Raw genomic sequence first — 18,394 nt, 5'->3', positions numbered from 1 at the left:
AAGCCCCGGCTGAGGCCGTGACGGAGGGGCCTTGAGTGCTGACTTCCTGTGGAGGCCAGGAAACAATTTGACACAGGGATTAGACGGCATGGAGGGAGAGCAGACCAACAGAACCCCCCCATCACTATAATACACCCCCGTGGAGAGACCAAGACACAGTCAGGGGGAGGGCTGAAGGTGGGAGAAGAGACTAGGAGACAAGACACTCCCATATTAACCTGCTCATGTTTCAGGTTTTTGTTGAATATTCAAACATTTCAATTGATTTGTTGTTGTGAGTAAGCAATCTATGGTCTGACGTGTAAGGCACCACTCCAACATTGTCCTGAGGAGGTTTCTGTGTTTGAGATGTCAGGAATTTGGTGAGAGAAGGAAAAATACCCTTGTGGTGCTTTGTTTACGGAAGTGTAAGGGAACACACGGAAAAGTCCTGCAGCTCAGATGGCATATCTCTCTCTCTTCCTCTAAATCTCTCTCTCTCTCTTTCTTTTTCTCCCCCTCTCCCCTCCGGTCTCTCCACTGTAGGCCTAACACCAGCACGCTAAGCAAAACCATCTGTTTGCCCCACATAAACGGGAAGCTAACTAACAAAGAAAGAGAGAGAGGGAAGAGAGAGGCGGAAGTAGAAAGAGTAGGAGAGAGGGAGTGCCAGAGGGAGAGAGAGAGGGGGACTGAGGGAAATTAATAATTATCTTTTGGGTGAATGCAAATATGCACATTCCCCCATACACTGTACTTCTGATACACAATTTAACAGCACACATTTCTTATCTCTGTGTATTTGTGTGCCTGTGTGTCAATACTTCATGTGTGTGTGTGTGTGTGTGTGTGTGTGTGTGTGTGTGTGTGTGTGTGTGTGTGTGTGTGTGTGTGTGTGTGTGTGTGTGTGTTGTCTCATGTGGCTGAGTAAGAGTGGGCGAACAAATATAAGTCTGATTGACTGCTCAATATTCTATTTGATCAGTGATTATCACCACCACTGGGCTCTCTCTCGCTCTCTCTCTCTGTGTGGCCTAGTTTAAATCTCACGCTGCCGCTCTCTTTCACAATCACTCAACAGGAAGGAAATAAAGCAACTGATCAGATCCAGCTAACAAGGCATCCTCATTTCTGATCTGAGTGGACAATATACATCTCTGATATGCTTCATATTGATGGAAGACACACTAATATATACGGAAGTCCAGAGAGGCCATATGAATAATAAAAAAAAGATCTCGTTACGTTGAGATTACAATTTATTTATCTCATGATTACAACATAACAAAAGTTATTTTGCCGAGATCACGAGATAAACTCTATAAATAGGAGGGGAAGTATTGATGATAGAGTAAGAGTATGGATCAGCGCATACGTTTTTATTGATTGCTACACTAAGGTATGGTACAGTTCATGCTATTGTGCTTTCATTTGTGTTTGGAGCATGTTAACGAGCTAAAATGTCCCTTACCTTGAGCTAAGAGCTAACTAGCTAGCTCACAAGACAAGCCAAATTAGCTGTGTTGTTCCTTGCATGTGATTGGCTGTGGTCTTGGGGGCGGCACGCAGCCTGGGAGACAGTGCTGTCTGTCAGGCATCGTTCAGGGCTTAAATGCCCCACAAGCGCATTGCGATCAACGCAGTCACAGGGCTCCTATTTGTAAGTCGCTCTGGATAAGAGCGTCTGCTAAATGACTTAAATGTAAATGAGGTGGTTATCGTGCATCTGAACAAATTAATGGATGATGCTTGGTACTTTTGATTATATTGTGATCTCGACAAAACAACTTTTGTTATGTCGTGATCATGAGATAAATAAGATGTGATCTCGACATAACAAGGGGATCTTATTTTTTTCAGATGTCCTCTCTGGACTAAATATATGAGCAGAGGGTTGGGCGTTCTGAGTCTGTTGAGTCTACCATTCAGTCAGACTCGTGGAGGCCTGAGTAGCCGAGCTGATGAGTAATTGATTTTGGTCCAGATCAAATTAAAGCAACGGGATGTTAATTAAAGTTGTAAAAACCCAGTGTCCTTGCTCTGGGGTAAGACTAACTGGGGGTGTAAAACAGCCGCATCGCACAACACACATGGCTATGATGAGCTCAACCAGGAGGTCAATGTCCAGCTTTAAACCATGGCTCATGTACAGTAGTGAAAGCGATGCAAGTTACCCAGACTTTTTTAGACATCTGAACAAACACATGAGCAACTGTCAAATAACAGAGGCTTTTTAGACAAACACTGGTCTCTGGGGAAACCTTCAAATACAACACATACTGTAAGTAGGTAATGAGCAATCACAGATAGTCTCTTTGTGATATCTGTGGAGGGAGGGAAGAGGCCCATCTTTCTCTCAAGTCCCCATCCTATCCTCCTCCCCTCTCCGTCTCCAGTGTGCCTGGCTGGGCCTCTGTCTGAGCTGAGACGGAGGGGGCTGGTGGGAAAATGGGAATGTGGTGATTAAGAGTGGGCCTATATGACCTCCCAGCTCTAAAAATACACTGTTTACTCAAGACCACTGCCAAGGAATTCTGGACTAGGCAGAGGGGAGAGAAAATCAGGGGGAAAACCGGAGGGAGAGGACAGGAAGTGTGTGTGTGTGTGTGTTGTGTGTGTGTGTGTGTGTGTGTGTGTGTGTGTGTGTGTGTGTGTGTGTGTGTGTGTGTGTGTGTGTGTGTGTGTGGGCATGCATGCTTGTATGTGACATTGACAATGTGCATGTGAAGGGAGGAAAACAATGCATTTCAGGAGCATGAATAGAGTGTAAGCTGCATTAACAAAGCCTTGATATCTTGGCACTTGAAGCTGCGCTGCCGGTCAACTTAATAAACCTGTCATGGTTAGATTAGTATGGAGAGCTGACATAAGAGCTCCTAGTTCTGTCTGAGTACTGACACACACAGGCAATTACCACACAGACCACATCCAAGGACTTCTTGGAACACACAGATACACACACACACACACACACTTCCAAAGACAGTCGTAAACACTGTCTCTTTCAGTCTCTTCCAGCCATCATTGTCTGGCATCCCACAGCAAGTCATGGTCTTGACAGAGAGAGTGTGTTTCATAGAAGGGACAGAGAGAAAGAAACCGAGAGAGAGAGAGAGAGAGAGAGAGAGAGAGAGAGAGAGAGAGAGAAGAGAGAGAGAGAGAGAGAGAGAGAGAGAGGGGGGTAAAAAAGCTAGCGAGAGCTGCCCTCAGTGGTGCCACTGTGTTCTGCCTCCTGTGTGTCTCCTAGCATCCCACTCCTCTGTCTCTGGGCTGCCAACGAGGGGCTCAGTTGAGGCGGGAGAGGGAAGTAGTGGGGAGAAAATAGAGATGATGTGAGACAGATATGGATACATGTGAGCGAGAGGCTCCTGTCCTGTTTGAGGGGCAGGCAGTAGGCTGATGGGCACATTTAGGCCATGGAGGCATTTCATAAAGGCACCAGACAGACTGTATGGGTTAGGGTTGTATGACAGGCCTCTGTTAGACATCATGGGCCTGACTGCTGCTGATTACTTTGTTGGTTACTACATGATTCCATATGTGTTATTTCATAGTTTTGATGTCTTCACTATTATTCTACAATGTAGAAAATAGTAAAAATAAAGAAAAACCCTTGAATGAGTAGGTGTGTCCAAACTTTTGACTGGTAGTCTAGACCTATGTTGCCCATATGGGCACATGCCAGCCTTCCCATCTGATCCCACACCTGTCTCCTCTCTCTCTGCGGTATCACAACAATCAACCTAGCGAACCACAGGCTTTGTTCACTTCACACTAGACACTGTGGACGTGAATACACATGTAACTACGCCCACTGAGCTGCTCTGGAGAAGCTTTCTAACCGCAGAACAGAACATGCTCACAGTGAAGCCTGCAGGGCTCGTAATGAGTAATAACGACTACATGACATGACTAATGTTCAAATTGAGGTGCTATAAAGGTTACTGCACACAGACGGAGGTGTGGGATGTCCTGTTGGAGCCTATACTTTTCATATTCCGGACGACCATAAATCTATGACGCTCACTTGCAGAATAGTACAAACCCTCCACATCCCTTCAATATTACAGCGCTTTTCAATACAGATCTATTCTGCTTAGCCTACATTCACTTGTGACTGAATTTCATGCCTTGAATTTTCTAAATTCACTCTCAATGGGCCCCTAAAAAAACAAATTAAACTGGTCTAATCTGTGCGAATAAATCTCCTCCCTGCTTTGAAATGGGCCATTAGATAGGTGTGGCCAGGTAATGGTTGTGTACCCCAGCACATAATTCTTAGTGTGATGATTATAGTCAGTCAGTTATTTAACACACTCCCTACAGAGCCAAAAGTAAATCACCTGTGTGACAGCTCTGAGGCCTCCCGCTCTTCTCTGCTCTGCGGAGGTGGCAACACACACACACACACACACACACACACGCTTGCGCCAGCCTCGCCCCTCCAGGGTGTGTTCCTGAAGTGAGATTGAGTAACCTCGCTCACCCTGTCTTCCCTCCCTCCCTCGCTCCCTCGGGAGGTTGCATGTCCCGTCTGACTCGAGGCTCACCGCTCCCTCAGCCCTCCTCCCTCTCCCTTTCCTGTTTGAGTTGTCCTCTTGTAGCGAGTTGTGACATTATCCGGCATGTATACCGTTCATTAGCTACGTTATATAATTCTAGGGCTTTTCACTCACTCCAAACTGTCTGTGCTCTGAGAGGCCTGAGATTGAGATTGTCTGGGAGTGAGGGAGGGGGTATATATGGATGTGATGCCTGACTGATAGTGTGGTGCAAGCCTGAGGACTGACATCCCTCATCTCCCCTCCACCACCACCATCCCACACTGACATCACGTCTTTAGACCGCCACGACCTCTGCTGCTGGTGGAGGTCAAGTGGTCCGTGTGTGTGTGTGCTTGTCTTATCTTGCACCCGGGTGTGAGAGTCACCCTGTCTCATGCTGACACATGGCCTGCGAATCTGGTAGCGGCGTGTACTACAGATATATCATCTTAATTTGATCACCCTGTTGCAGGAGAACTTGTAGTGTATTTGAGGTTTTCCCTTACTAAAAATGTATCAACCCCTACAAAAATAACCATTCATTATAATCCACATTATAATTCACATTTCTTGTTGCTGCAGGATAATTTTTCTGCTGTAGCAAATTGCCTCAAATTAAGATCCTACTTCTGCATGTGTGTGTGTGTGTGTGCGTGTGTGGTCAGGCATACTATATGATAAACCCCATGAACCGTAGGGGGAAGTAAAAGATAAAGAGATTGGGTACTTATGATGCCTGTGCTTGGTGACGGATCATTCTACACAGAATCATACATGAACATCAAGAGCTATAGAGGAACTTTTGATGTAAACGTTCTGAAAAACTGGAACACTGACATCCTAAAAGCAGCACAACGTGTGCTCACTCAGGCATACACAAACACACAAACACACACACAAACAACTTACCCGTGTGCTCACTCAGGCATACACAAACACACAAACACACACACAAACAACTTACCCGTGTGCTCACTCAGGCATACACAAACACACAAACACACACACACACACACAAACAACTTACCCGTTTGTCCCATTGGCTGTGCGAGTCGGCTGAGAGAGAGTCACCTCAAGTGGACCCTGTGAAAATAAGCAACAAAAAAAACACTTAACCCAGCTAGCACATTTGGTTTCTTGAAAGTTGTGGACACGTACGTTTTTGGTTTCACATTGGTTCTGGGAACGAAGCCATACGTTTCCTGACCGGTAAAACAGATTTTTTTTTTATGTTCTGAGAACGGAAGTGAAAATTTTGCCTGTTCTGGGAACATTCATATTTAGGTTGCAGTGAGGTTTTGAGAACATTTTACTATGGTTTCTGAACGTTTTCCTGAGAGGTTTTATTAATGTTCTGAGAACGGAAATGATAGGTTGTTTGAAGGTAATAAAAATAATGTTCTGAGAACATGTTTTAATAAGACTTTTAATAACCCTGATAGCTTAGTTTGGGTTAACTGTCCCACAGAAGAAAGTTGTTTCTTTTTTTGGGGGGTAGATCAGCTTAATATTGCAGATAGATTGTAAGTTCCATCAATGTAATTGTCTGCATCACTTCCAATCCCCCATGTTTTTTATATATATATTCCCCTTTATTAACGTTGTTTCTTAACATTCTCTGAACAATGTGAGAACATGACTTTAAATAGAACCATGAGGAAACCTGTAGGAAACGTTAATGCTGAAGTACTGAAATTCCCACAGAAGAACGTTGTTTCTTAACGTTCTCGGAACAATGTGAGAACATGACTTTAAATAGAACCATGAGGAAACCTTTAGGTAGCGTTATGCTGAAGTACTGACATTTTCACAGAAGAACGTTGTTTCTTAATGTTCTCTGAACTATAATATTGCCAATTGTTAAACCAGTTTGAGAACGTTCCTAGAACATTACCAAAATTGAAATTAAATGTAACCGTGTTTTAACTTTTAGGAAATTAAATACCAAGATTTTTGTAGATTTTGTAAAGTTCCTTAAATGTGCTTAGAATGTTCCAAAGCCAAGCAACTATCCTGCACCATTCAAATAAGGCTTTGGGAAGGTTGTATGCAAAATAACCGTAGGACAACCACCCTCTCACCAAGATCTAAGAAACATATGGTTCTCATAACGTTATGTGCTAGCTGGGAAGAGTCTGCATTCTGATTACAACATACATGTTTAGTGAGGGGTGATCTGAGAGAGCAACTGACCCATCAGTTCAAGGTAGATAACCCTGTAGAGATTTGAGGTAGGCTAGTTAATGTGCTATGACAGTTAGCATGGTAGGCAAATCATGCTCCCCACAAAAAAAGTAGTTCCCAGGTAAGTTCCCAGGTAGTCTAGGTCTAGATGTGGTGATTGCCCCCCTGAAGGTTTGCCCCCCAGCCAGCCCTGTGTGTTACAGTATAGCATGCAGTCTGCCTTTCCTGGCAGCCACACCAGGCACATAGCTGCTCTGTTCTTGTAATGGTTGGCTTTCACGTGCAAGGGTGAGATGGTGGGTAGAAATATGGCATGCAAAAGAGGCTCATTTAACAGGAGCCAGAAACAGAGAATGATTTTGTGCTTTAGCTCAACACACACCCTACACCCTTTTATACACATCCAGCCGTTTCTGTGAAAAAGGCGACTAACATAAAATATTATTTGTGGTCGGTCGCACTCCTATCTCACACAGCTGTATGTGTATTTCTTTGTTTAACCTCTGAATTATTGTTGTATAAACACACAAATGAGAAAATGATATATTCAAGTTCCATAAGACTAATGTTGGTACAGTGTCAAAGTAAACCAACAGAAATAAATCACTTTTCTGCTTAGCAAACACTTCTAGCCAGAGCACATGAACCTTTAGGTCACTTGACCAGCCAAGGCTGTAACACAGTATAGCCTACCCTCACATGCTAATGGCACTCCTCTGTCAGAGAGAGACAGGGAGAGAGACAGGGAGAGAGACAGGGAGAGAGAGAGAGAGAGAGAGAGAGAGAGAGAGAGAGAGAGAGAGAGAGAGAGAGAGAGAGAGAGAGAGAGAGAGAGAGAGAGAGAGAGAGAGAGACCGAGAGAGAGAGAGAGAGAGAGAGAGACCGAGAGACCGAGAGACCGAGAGGCCAGACCAGGGAGACAAACAGACTAGGCCCATAAATGAGGGTGTAGACAGACTCCTGTTTCTACTTTAACTGCACTGATGATTAAGCAGAGACCTTTTTTTCATTTCCTGGAAAATCACAATGAGGGGCCAACATCATTTCACTGTACAGTACTTTTCCTCTTAAACAGCCGTCTGAAGCTCGCATCTGCTACAAGACCATGGTGCTTGCCTACGGAGCTGTGAGGGGAACGGCACCTCCGTACCTTCAGGCTCTGATCAGTCCCTACACCCAAACGAGGGCATTGCGTTCTTCCACCTCTGGCCTGCTGGTCCCCCTACCTCTGCGGAAACACAGTTCCCGCTCAGCCCAGTCAAAACTGTTCACTGCTCTGGCACCCCCAATGGTGGAACAAGCTCCCTCATGACGCCAGGAGAGCGGAGTCACTCACCACCTTCCGGAGACACTTGAAACCCCACCTCTTTAAGGAATACCTGGGATAGGATAAAGTAATCCTTCTACCCCCCCTTACCCCACCCCAAAGAAAGAAAAAAAAAGAAAAAAAAAGAAAACATATTGTAAAGTGTTTATCCCACTGGCTATAAGGTGAATGCACCAATTTGTAAGTCGCTCTGGATAAGAGTGTCTGCTAAATGACGTAAATGTAAATGTAAATGTCTATCCTCACCCCTCTCTCTGCCTTGCACTGAGAGACATGCCTGTTTTACAGTACATTGTTGCAGTGGCTACTAGCTTGTTGTTTAGGAAAGAAACAGCTGGACATCGATCACAACTTATAGCCCACATTGAATGACTACAAAATCCAATCCATCTGTAAAGTAACACTCCTCTCACCAAGTTGGTCTTATGGGAGCTGAGGTGGGCTGTGTCAACTGAATACACAGAGCCCCTGCTAGCAGTCAAGTTAAATCAATTTTCACGGTGGAACAGTGGACTATTCATTCTGGGATGCCCTGTGAAGCAGCCATTTTTCTTACTGCATATGGGCCCTTAGGATTCCTAGCCTGACCTTGGAAAACCTCATCAGAGCTAGCCTGTGATCCAGTTGGCCCGTGTCCGTGGTGCAATGTGTGTTTCTGTGGCCTGTGTTTTTGTCTCTGAGGAGTCACAGCCTTGAGGGAGGCCCTGCGGCGGCCTAGTCCGGCCCGGGGTTCTGGCCTACCTGAAACACTATCCAGGTCAGCTCTGGGCCTCTCACTGTTCAAACACCACATTTTACTGCTGGGTCTGCTAAGTTTAGGACTCTGCATCTGCAAACACACGCTGCAAAGTGCTTCAGAAAGAAAGACAAAAATGGGTAAAGAAAAACCCAACTACTACTTTACAGTACGCGCTCTGTATGAGGGTACTTTACAGTACGCACTCTGAATGAGGGTACTTTACAGTACGCGCGCTGTATGAGGGTACTTTACAGTATGCGCGCTGTATGTGGGTACTTTACAGTACGCGCTCTGTATGAGGGTAGACGCCGGGCGGAGGGCCGGAGGTCAAATGAAAGGATAAGAAAAAGGTGTGGGTAATATGATTGAGTTAAAGTTTAACCCAGGGAGAGGTACTGTAAACGTCAGACGAGCCCGACAGGAATAACTGAATGGTGTCGTAAAGCAATTTGTGAATGAGGCTCGAGCGGGCTGTGGCCCTCCCCTGCTCCTGGCTCTGCTTGGCCCTCTTGTCGACCCTCAACTGTCTGGCCAAGTCCTGTTCTCTAGACATTCTGCTCACACCATGGCACAGCCTGAGCCTGCCATGTCTGACAGAGAGAGAACTGGTGACTGAACTGACTGAAGTCACTGTTTGCCAATTGCCATATGGCAAGTCTGCTTATAAATCCAATAAATAAATCCTCCACAGTCTTATTTTGAGTAGGTACTCTCTAAGAAAAGAACACTGTCACTGAACATTATTACCCCTGTCTGTTTATCTAGGCCAGAGGCTCCCAAACTTTTTCACTCAGGAAAATGTTGCAGTTTTAAAGCTCATTTTCTTGCAATTCTATACATTTTGCCATGTCTAATGTGTATTCATGTGATATTTGAGTGACTCAAACATTACAACAAAATCTATGGGCTAAAAACCTAGCTGAATAATGTTAGCTGACATGAGCTAGTTGATCTGGACATTACTGACAAGTTATAAATAGTATGTAATGACTAACATGACAAGAGGAAAACTGATAATGCATTATCTAATTTCGAAATTGCACCTTGTGCATTCCACTATTACAACTTTCAAGAGTAAGTTGAAAGCGTCCCCCCCTGTCGATCCCTCGTGCCCCCCCCCCCCCCAAAAAAAGGAGGGAATGGCTATTCAGAAGTCTGGCAGACTTGATCTCGCTGGAGAGAGTGTAAGAGAGGGCAGGCAGGGGATGAATCATCCGGGACTGGAGCGGGGCCGGGAAGGAGGGCGGGAGAGATGCCGTGATGTATTCGTTCCGTGGCTCACTTCCGCTCCCCTCTGGCCCTCATCCACCACCACCCCCTCCTCCCTCCTCCCTCCTCCCCCTGCCTGGCCCTGCAGCTCTCCTGGGAGGCTGAGTAACCAGGATGAAATGTTCGGGCTCTGCCAACGCCAGCCTGAGGACCAGATGTGTGGCCTGAAGGTGGTGAGGCCGCGACGCAACGGAAACCAAATATAAACCAGTGTACCGTAACACCTCTGAAGACTCTTTTTTAATAAAGAGGGAGGAGGGGAGGGCAGGGGCATCGCCGTAGCCCGGTTAACGGGACCCACATTTGGGCAAGCCAGGGCCTGTTTCTTCCCGGTAACGCTGGCAGCTGTCGTAGACGGGCGCGTTGCCCGGTGGCAAACATAGCTAGGCCTAACTTCACATTGCATCTAGCAGAATGCTGAGATTTACGTGGAAACCTGGAAGGGAGAGAGAATGACGGATGTCCTTTCCTAAAATTAGTGCCCTGGCTATCTCAACACTGGAGGCATTCAGCTCAGTCTGCCTGACTGTTTGGGCAGCTGTTGGGAGAGCAATTTCTTTGAATCCGGATTGTAAACATGCAGGGGAAAGGTTCTGAACTGGCCCAGGCAGGGACTGCTCTGCCAGCCAAGCCTGCACAAGCGTCACAACTGACTCATGCCTCCAACCTCAGCTGGAGCAAAGGCCGGGTACAGCACGTCACTCCATGGTTTCAGTATTACGGCTTTTACACTTCACAGCCCTTCTTGGCACCGCAGAGGAAAACGCTGACGTAGGAGATGGTGGTGGTGGTGAAGATGTTGGATGGATGTATCTGGAGCATAGGGGAGACTCCTCACTCCTCCACCAGGCCTGTGGGTAGCTGTGGTCATCCCTGGCAGCAGCAGGGACCATTTAGCTAACAGGCTTTTACAGAGAAAACGTTCCAACACACACACACAGGGAGGCCTGGGAGGTCTGACCTCCTGTCTCAAAGTGCAGCTTGTCAAACGCTGGATGTAACTGAGGCCAGTGTGTAAACAGTGGAACTTCCCTGTAGGGCTTTCCCCAGACCAGGACTCATCTACGACACCCACCCTCCGACCCCACCCCCAAAACCACCATTGACACCATGGAAAGCTAAATATTACAGTTCACAAATCCTTAGATTTTCCTTGGGATGGATGGCCTTTGGAGAGTGTGCTGTAATGGTGCATGCTTAGTCTGTGTCAGCTGAGGTCTAATGGTTGCCTCAGCAGGTAGTATTGACTGGTCGTTTCTATATCCAGCACACATCAGTGAGAGGGGGCAGGCAGGGAGGAAACAGGATTAGCAGTAGGCAGGAAATCAATAATCAATATTTTCTAGGAAGTTGTGTCCAGTTGTAGTTAAGGAGCTGATAAAATCCCAAGTGGGAGGTTAGGGCTACTGTTGCAGAAAAGGGTATGAACACACGATAACCTATGACCACACAATAACCTATGACCACACAATAACCTAAGTCACTGGAGCAAACCAAAGGCAGTGGTATGAACAATAGGCCAAACCCCCATCACCCCTCATTCACATACAGTGGGGAAAAAAAGTATTTAGTCAGCCACCAATTGTGCAAGTTCTCCCACTTAAAAAGATGAGAGAGGCCTGTAATTTTCATCATAGGTACACGTCAACTATGACAAACAAATTGAGAAGAAAAAATCCAGAAAATCACATTGTAGGATTTTTAATGAATTTATTTGCAAATTATGGTGGAAAATAAGTATTTGGTCACCTACAAACAAGCAAGATTTCTGGCTCTCACAGACCTGTAACTTCTTCTTTAAGAGGCTCCTCTGTCCACCACTCTTTACCTGTATTAATGGCACCTGTTTGAACTTGTTATCAGTATAAAAGACACCTGTCCACAACCTCAAACAGTCACACTCCAAACTCCACTATGGCCAAGACCAAAGAGCTGTCAAAGGACACCAGAAACAAAATTGTAGACCTGCACCAGGCTGGGAAGACTGAATCTGCAATAGGTAAGCAGCTTGGTTTGAAGAAATCAACTGTGGGAGCAATTATTAGGAAATGGAAGACATACAAGACCACTGATAATCTCCCTTGATCTGGGGCTCCACGCAAGATCTCACCCCGTGGGGTCAAAATGATCACAAGAACGGTGAGCAAAAATCCCAGAACCACACGGGGGGGCCTAGTGAATGACCTGCAGAGAGCTGGGACCAAAGTAACAAAGCCTACCATCAGTAACACACTACGCCGCCAGGGACTCAAATCATGCAGTGCGAGACGTGTCCCCCTGCTTAAGCCAGTACATGTCCAGGCCCGTCTGAAGTTTGCTAGAGTGCATTTGGATGATCCAGAAGAGGATTGGGAGAATGTCAGATGAAACCAAAATAGAACTTTTTGGTAAAAACTCAACTCGTCGTGTTTTGAGGACAAAGAATGCTGAGTTGCATCCAAAGAACACCATACCTACTGTGAAGCATGGGGGTGGAAACATCATGCTTTGGGGCTGTTTTTCTGCAAAGGGACCAGTACGACTGATCCGTGTAAAGGAAAGAATGAATGGGGCCATGTATCGTGAGATTTTGAGTGAAAACCTCCTTCCATCAGCAAGGGCATTAAAGATGAAACGTGGCTGGGTCTTTCAGCATGACAATGATCCCAAACACACCGCCCGGGCAACAAAGGAGTGGCTTCGTAAGAAGCATTTCAAGGTCCTGTAGTGGCCTAGCCAGTCTCCAGATCTCAACCCCATAGAAAATCTTTGGAGGGAGTTAAAAGTCCGTGTTGCCCAGCGACAGCCCCAAAACATCACTGCTCTAGAGGAGATCTGCATGGAGGAATGGGCCAAAATACCAGCAACAGTGTGTGAAAACCTTGTGAAGACTTACAGAAAACGTTTGACCTGTGTCATTGCCAACAAAGGGTATATAACAAAGTATTGAGAAACTTTTGTTATTGACCAAATACTTATTTTCCACCATAATTTGCAAATAAATTCATTAAAAATCCTACAATGTGATTTTCTGGAAAAAATATTCTCATTTTGTCTGTCATAGTTGACATGTACCTATGATGAAAATTACAGGCCTCTCTCATCTTTTTAAGTGGGAGAACTTGCACAATTGGTGGCTGACTAAATACTTTTTTTCCCCACTGTAGCCTATGCTCACTGTAGTCCAGATAATATAATATGGATTGCGACACAATTCATGTGAAATTAGATCATTATTGATTTGAACTGGGATGTTCTTTAGAGGGTACTCTCTTTGTTCTCTTTTGGGAAAGTTAGTGTGCAGCGCACTATTGGGTAAATCCATATGAATTCATTTAAAAAGCTTACAAACAGGGTTGTCAAACTATTTAATAATTTCTTACACAAAAATGTTTGAATAGAAATTGACATTTTATTTTATCTTTAATGTCAATGATCTAAAAACGCGTAAACTCCGATTTTTTTCATATTCACATATGTTGTAGCTTAGACCCAACTTTACATCATCTGAGGTTTTAGTGTTGTGCCGGCCATCGGCTGTTGAATACAGGGTGGGTGTCATTTCAATAATATAACATTTTAAAGTTCTAATTACAACCACAAAGATGGCCGCCGGTCCACACACCATCGAATGTCAACTGGTCATGTCTATACTATTATCTATCCTTCAATGATTTCAACAGATTTCCTATGGAGGATTGACAGTAGGCTCAAATGTAAAACAACATATTCCATTTCAAGTCAACATTCTCTGATGTGTGGACCTCCAACCATCTTTGTAGTATTATATGAAAGTCAAAATGTCTATTTGATTCCCATTTTAGTACATTTATCAGCCAAAACATGACACCCACCCTGTATTTAAGAGCATGTTGTGTCTCAACCGATGGCCGGCACAACACAAATACCTCAGATGATGTAAAATAGGGTTTTAGCTACAACATATAAGAATATGAAAAAAATTAGAATTTCCCACGTTTTTAGAGAATTGATGATTAAGGTTAAAAAATGACAATTTTTATTTTTTTAAACATTTTTTTAAAGAAATTATAAAACAGTTTGACAACCCTGTTTATAAGCTTTTACATTATATCAATCTCAACCATTGATATTTTCCAGTTATGAAGACATGGATGTCTCATGGTATGGTGGGGTATGCTAAATAAGTCATCATTGAGCACCTTTATCTCTTGAATGTTTTGGCATTCAGGTCCAAAAAGTCACTTTCTGAGTACTTCTCCAATGGGCAAATATGTATGGAAGATTTCGTTCAAATTAAAAGGGATGCTGTCAAAAAGTGAGTGAACTCAAATGGATTTACCCTCCTGTAAATCACAAAGAGAGGCATGATTGAGGGGCTAAGGGGTGGTGACAATTTTTGGCCTGAAGATGCATGGCTAGGTTTGGATGGGGGGGTTATGCTATATGGTGGGAGGTGGAGCACAGGAGGTTGGTGGCACCTTAATTGGGGAGGACAGGCTTGTGGTAATGTCTGGAGCGGGATTAGTGGAATGGTATCAAATACATCAAACATGGGTTCCATGTGTTTGATGCCATTCCATTAGCTCCTTTCCAGCCATTATTGTGAGCCGTCCTCCCCTCAGCAGCCTCCACAGAGGTGGAGAGTGTCTTACTTTAAGCCCATCAGGCGGCCTTAACTGAGACATACTACTATAACCCTGCATCGATTGAGGAAATGGACCATGGTTGGAGATTTTTTTTAGCTATCACTGCCAGACAGATGGTGTATAATGATCAAGACATGGGATGTTTGCCAAGACGAACAACTCTCCAGTACTGACACCTCTCTGGATCCCCCTGAGCACCAGATGTTCCTCTTATCTCCAGACCAGACCAGTCTGTTAGAGCAGCTGGACTGCTGGGAAGAGACCTGCCTATCCATCGCAATTCAAGACCATTTTCATAAAAACGTATCTCTCTCCAGTTTCTAAAACAAAAGTGTGTAACAGCTGGCAGACAGAAGGGATGATATGAATGGATATAGACTTTCACTCATAGCATCTTCAGAGGTGAACAGGAGGGGAGAGTGTACTATTCTGCTGGATGGGTGTTTCAGTGTGTGATCGATGGGAACATTTTCAAACCATGTTCTTGGAGTGGTTAGCTTATGTTGTGCGAGAAGATATGCTGCCCAAGTCAAGCTAAGCACTGCAAGCAACACAGAAAATATGACTGAAAGCGTAACATTAAGAAATATTGAATTAGGCCTACAACTATACGGCTTGCTGAGCTGCGGTCAATAATATTGACTTTGACGATGAATTCTAGGTAAAGCTCCTTTTTAATGGACATGTGAGGGTACAGTACATTGTGTCCTAGATTGACGTAAAGAGGTTACCTCAATACAAGGCAACAATGACCCCTCACAAGTGGGTGGACAATGCTGAACTCTCTGTGCCCGATTAGATGACTAACATTACTGAGAGAAGACAAGGCCACAGTCTTGTTTGCCATAGAGTGGACGGACGCCACAGGATCGATTCCATTCAACACTGGGCTTTATTGGTTGCATCACACTGTGTGAGATTGCTCAATGTTGCCCAGGCTTCAAAGAACAGGCCAAATACAGGGATCAACACACATTCTGTCTGTCTGTGTGCACTGTATCCATGACAGTGGGATTGTATTTTATTGTGATGGAGGGAGCAGATCACATGAATGACCTGACACACTCCCTATATCCTGGAAAAGGAATCTGTCAGGTCAGCATGATGGTAGTGGTACCACTTCAAAACTGTAAATGTGGGCTCTGTGACAAGGCTGACCTAGTACAACCTCTAGTCTAGGCCTATCTTTGTGCACATAGGCTGCTCATTCCTGCCTATGTCTGTATGTTACCATGTGTATCAATGTTGGATAGGATTCTAACATGTAATATGGTTCTAATCAAATGTTATTTTAGCATGGATAGACCTTGCCCTGGCCCAACTCCGCTTCGTTTTCCTGCTGCTGAATCCATAGCCAGCAGTGAGTGTATTCATGAGCTTGTGCTCAGGGCAAAATCAGGAGGGTGGGTAACTAGTGTGACGAAGAGTCATGTAGCCAGCTATACCTCTCTGTGGTGAGGAATGAAATTGGTTCATCAACTTATAACTGCCACTTATGTGTTGGCCTTCAAAGCAAGATGCACCATGATTTATGCTGGCTATGTAGCCTATGCTTAGTTATAACTATGTTATACCATTTACAGGTGTCAGTAGGCAACGACATTAAAATACAATTTCTACTTTGTGTACTCTCAAACATGTTCCATACAAGTTAAATGCTTGATTAACATTGTATAAACATGTAGCGTCATCCTTTATGGTGTGTTATTTTAAGGCATATAATATGTTAACTCTCCCTATGTAGCAAATTCCCAACTGACTGACATATTGGCTGTTATTTAGTAGTCAGGAAGATGATAATAATACATTATAAGGTGGTCATAGGCTACGCATAGATGTGTATGACAGGTCTTAACAACGCAGTATAACTGCATCATAGGGAAGGAGGGGGCATACAAATAATATTAACATGGTAATACTAATAATGCATGCAGATAAGGTTACTTACATGTCCGTTGCAAGTCAGGTCCTCCTTGTTGCGCAACTCAAAAGATTCTTCCTCCTCTTTCTCCCCATAGTCCCGTCCGAGCAAATTGAAACCCTGCCTGCAGCACAGAAACCAGCAAAATCCTTGCAAAGGCATTCAAATCAGGTAAAGTTAGGTGTTTTCGACTATTCTTGTCGTAAAGTCAACATTAAAAGTCTGGCCTCTGGGGGTGCGCTTGTAAGTCTCACAGTACGTAACTAAATCCAGAGTCGCTTGAGGATAACATCCAAGTTGAACAGCCTCTCTCCATAGACTTCCAGAGAGGGAATATGAGAAACAGACTCAGACGCCAAGAGAACAGTCCAACACTAGCCTATAGAAGAAACATAGAGGCTATCCAAGAGTTCAACCTGGTGAAAATTAGTCTGAAAGTTGTGTCAAATCTGTCCTTCCAAAATTATAGTTGTTGCCTTGTCCCGACACCTCGTATCTGAAGTCGTCGCGCACGTTATCACAAGCTAACTAAAATGCCAATGTATCTACTTTTCAAACCTAAATACCATTCACTACTGGCTGACAAAACCATGAACATTGTAAATAAGAGCCGTCTAAAGAAATCAATATGAAGAGCGAAATTCTTGTTGTCTGCTGCTATTCACATTTTACAGTGTAATAGCTAAACTAAAGGGTAGGCAGGCGATTATGACTGACTTGATTTGAGTTTGAACAAAAGCGTGCAAGAGATCAGCCAGCCTTGAATGGGCGGGGCGAGCCGTCCCCTCATGTCCAATGCGAAATATTACCGGCTGGACTCTAACGCCCAGACAAGGCACGCCCATCTACCAACAGACTTTTGCGTCACATGTCTCTTTGATGACCTACCACTTTAGCGTCCTTGCCCATCATTCTTGAGAAAATCACTTTCAGCAGAGGAAGTGGGAGTAGAGTGGGATTGCATATTTCATAGAAAATGCTTGAAACACATCCTACAACAACCCAAACTCCATGAAACATTCTATGCCTTCTTTATAAAGAGATTCCATAAAAACAAGTCACTTTGATACAGCTAGGACTTTTTTTTTTTGTGTGGGGGGGTATTTTACCTCCTTTTTCTCCCCATTTTGGTGGTATCAACTGGTAGTTAGAGTCTTGTCCCATCGCTGCAACTCCCGTACGGACACGGGAGAGCCGAAGGTCGAGAGTAGTGCGTCCTCAGAAACACAATCCAACTGAGCCTCACTGCTTCTTGACACAGTGCCCGCTTAACCCGGAAGCCAGCCGCACCAACGTGCCGGAGGAAACGCCGTACACCTTGCGACAGTGTCAGCGTGCACTGCGCCCGGCCCGCCACAGGAGTCGCTAGTGCGCGATGGGATAAGAACATCCCTGCCGGCCGAACCCTCCCCTACCCTGGGCCAATTGTGCGCCGCACCATGGGTCTCTCGTTCGCGGCCGGTTATGACAAAGCCTGGACTCGAACCAGGATCTCTAGTGGCACTCGGGAGGCCAGCTAGGGCTTTTTCGTATCAGGTTAGGAGTATTAGGTTAAGGTTGGGGTTAGGGTTGGCAAAAATGCTCTCCTAACCTGCTACGAAAAGTTACTTATATCAAAGTGGCATGTTTTTAGGGAGTCCCTATGTTTTCTTACCACATTTCTACTTCATGTTTGTGTGAAGACTACTGTAAATACTGTGTTGGTAGGCCTAAGCCAGTGCTTGTTTAATTGTGTATTTTCTGGCTGTTTTTTTATGGTTGATTTAGTGTGTGAGTGTGTGTGTGTGTTAATACAGGCATTTGCTCTCGGAAACACATGAAATG

At 44.7% G+C, this 18,394-nt stretch overlaps 1 protein-coding gene across 1 annotated transcript in view; it reads right to left on the bottom strand.

Moving 5' to 3' along the window:
• Positions 1-17,304, bottom strand: part of LOC311103884 (pleckstrin homology domain-containing family H member 3-like) — a gene marked incomplete at its 3' end in the record, with an annotated part of 30,285 nt that extends 12,981 nt beyond the window's left edge. The window contains exons 1-2 of the mRNA XM_084145515.1: positions 16,598-17,304; positions 5,551-5,606 (exon numbers count right to left, since the gene is read on the bottom strand). Of these exons, the coding sequence (XP_084001641.1) occupies positions 5,551-5,606; positions 16,598-16,732 (191 nt within the window). The 5' untranslated portion in view covers positions 16,733-17,304. The remainder of the gene's footprint in view (positions 1-5,550; positions 5,607-16,597) is intronic.
• Positions 17,305-18,394: the final 1,090 nt, after the last annotated feature.

The sequence above is a fragment of the Coregonus lavaretus genome (genome assembly GCF_964263955.1).
Source record: "Coregonus lavaretus genome assembly, chromosome: 28".
NCBI classification, from domain to species: Eukaryota; Metazoa; Chordata; class Actinopteri; order Salmoniformes; family Salmonidae; genus Coregonus; species Coregonus lavaretus.
The sequence above is the reverse complement of the archived record's forward strand: the minus strand, read 5'-3'. Positions and strand labels throughout refer to the sequence as shown.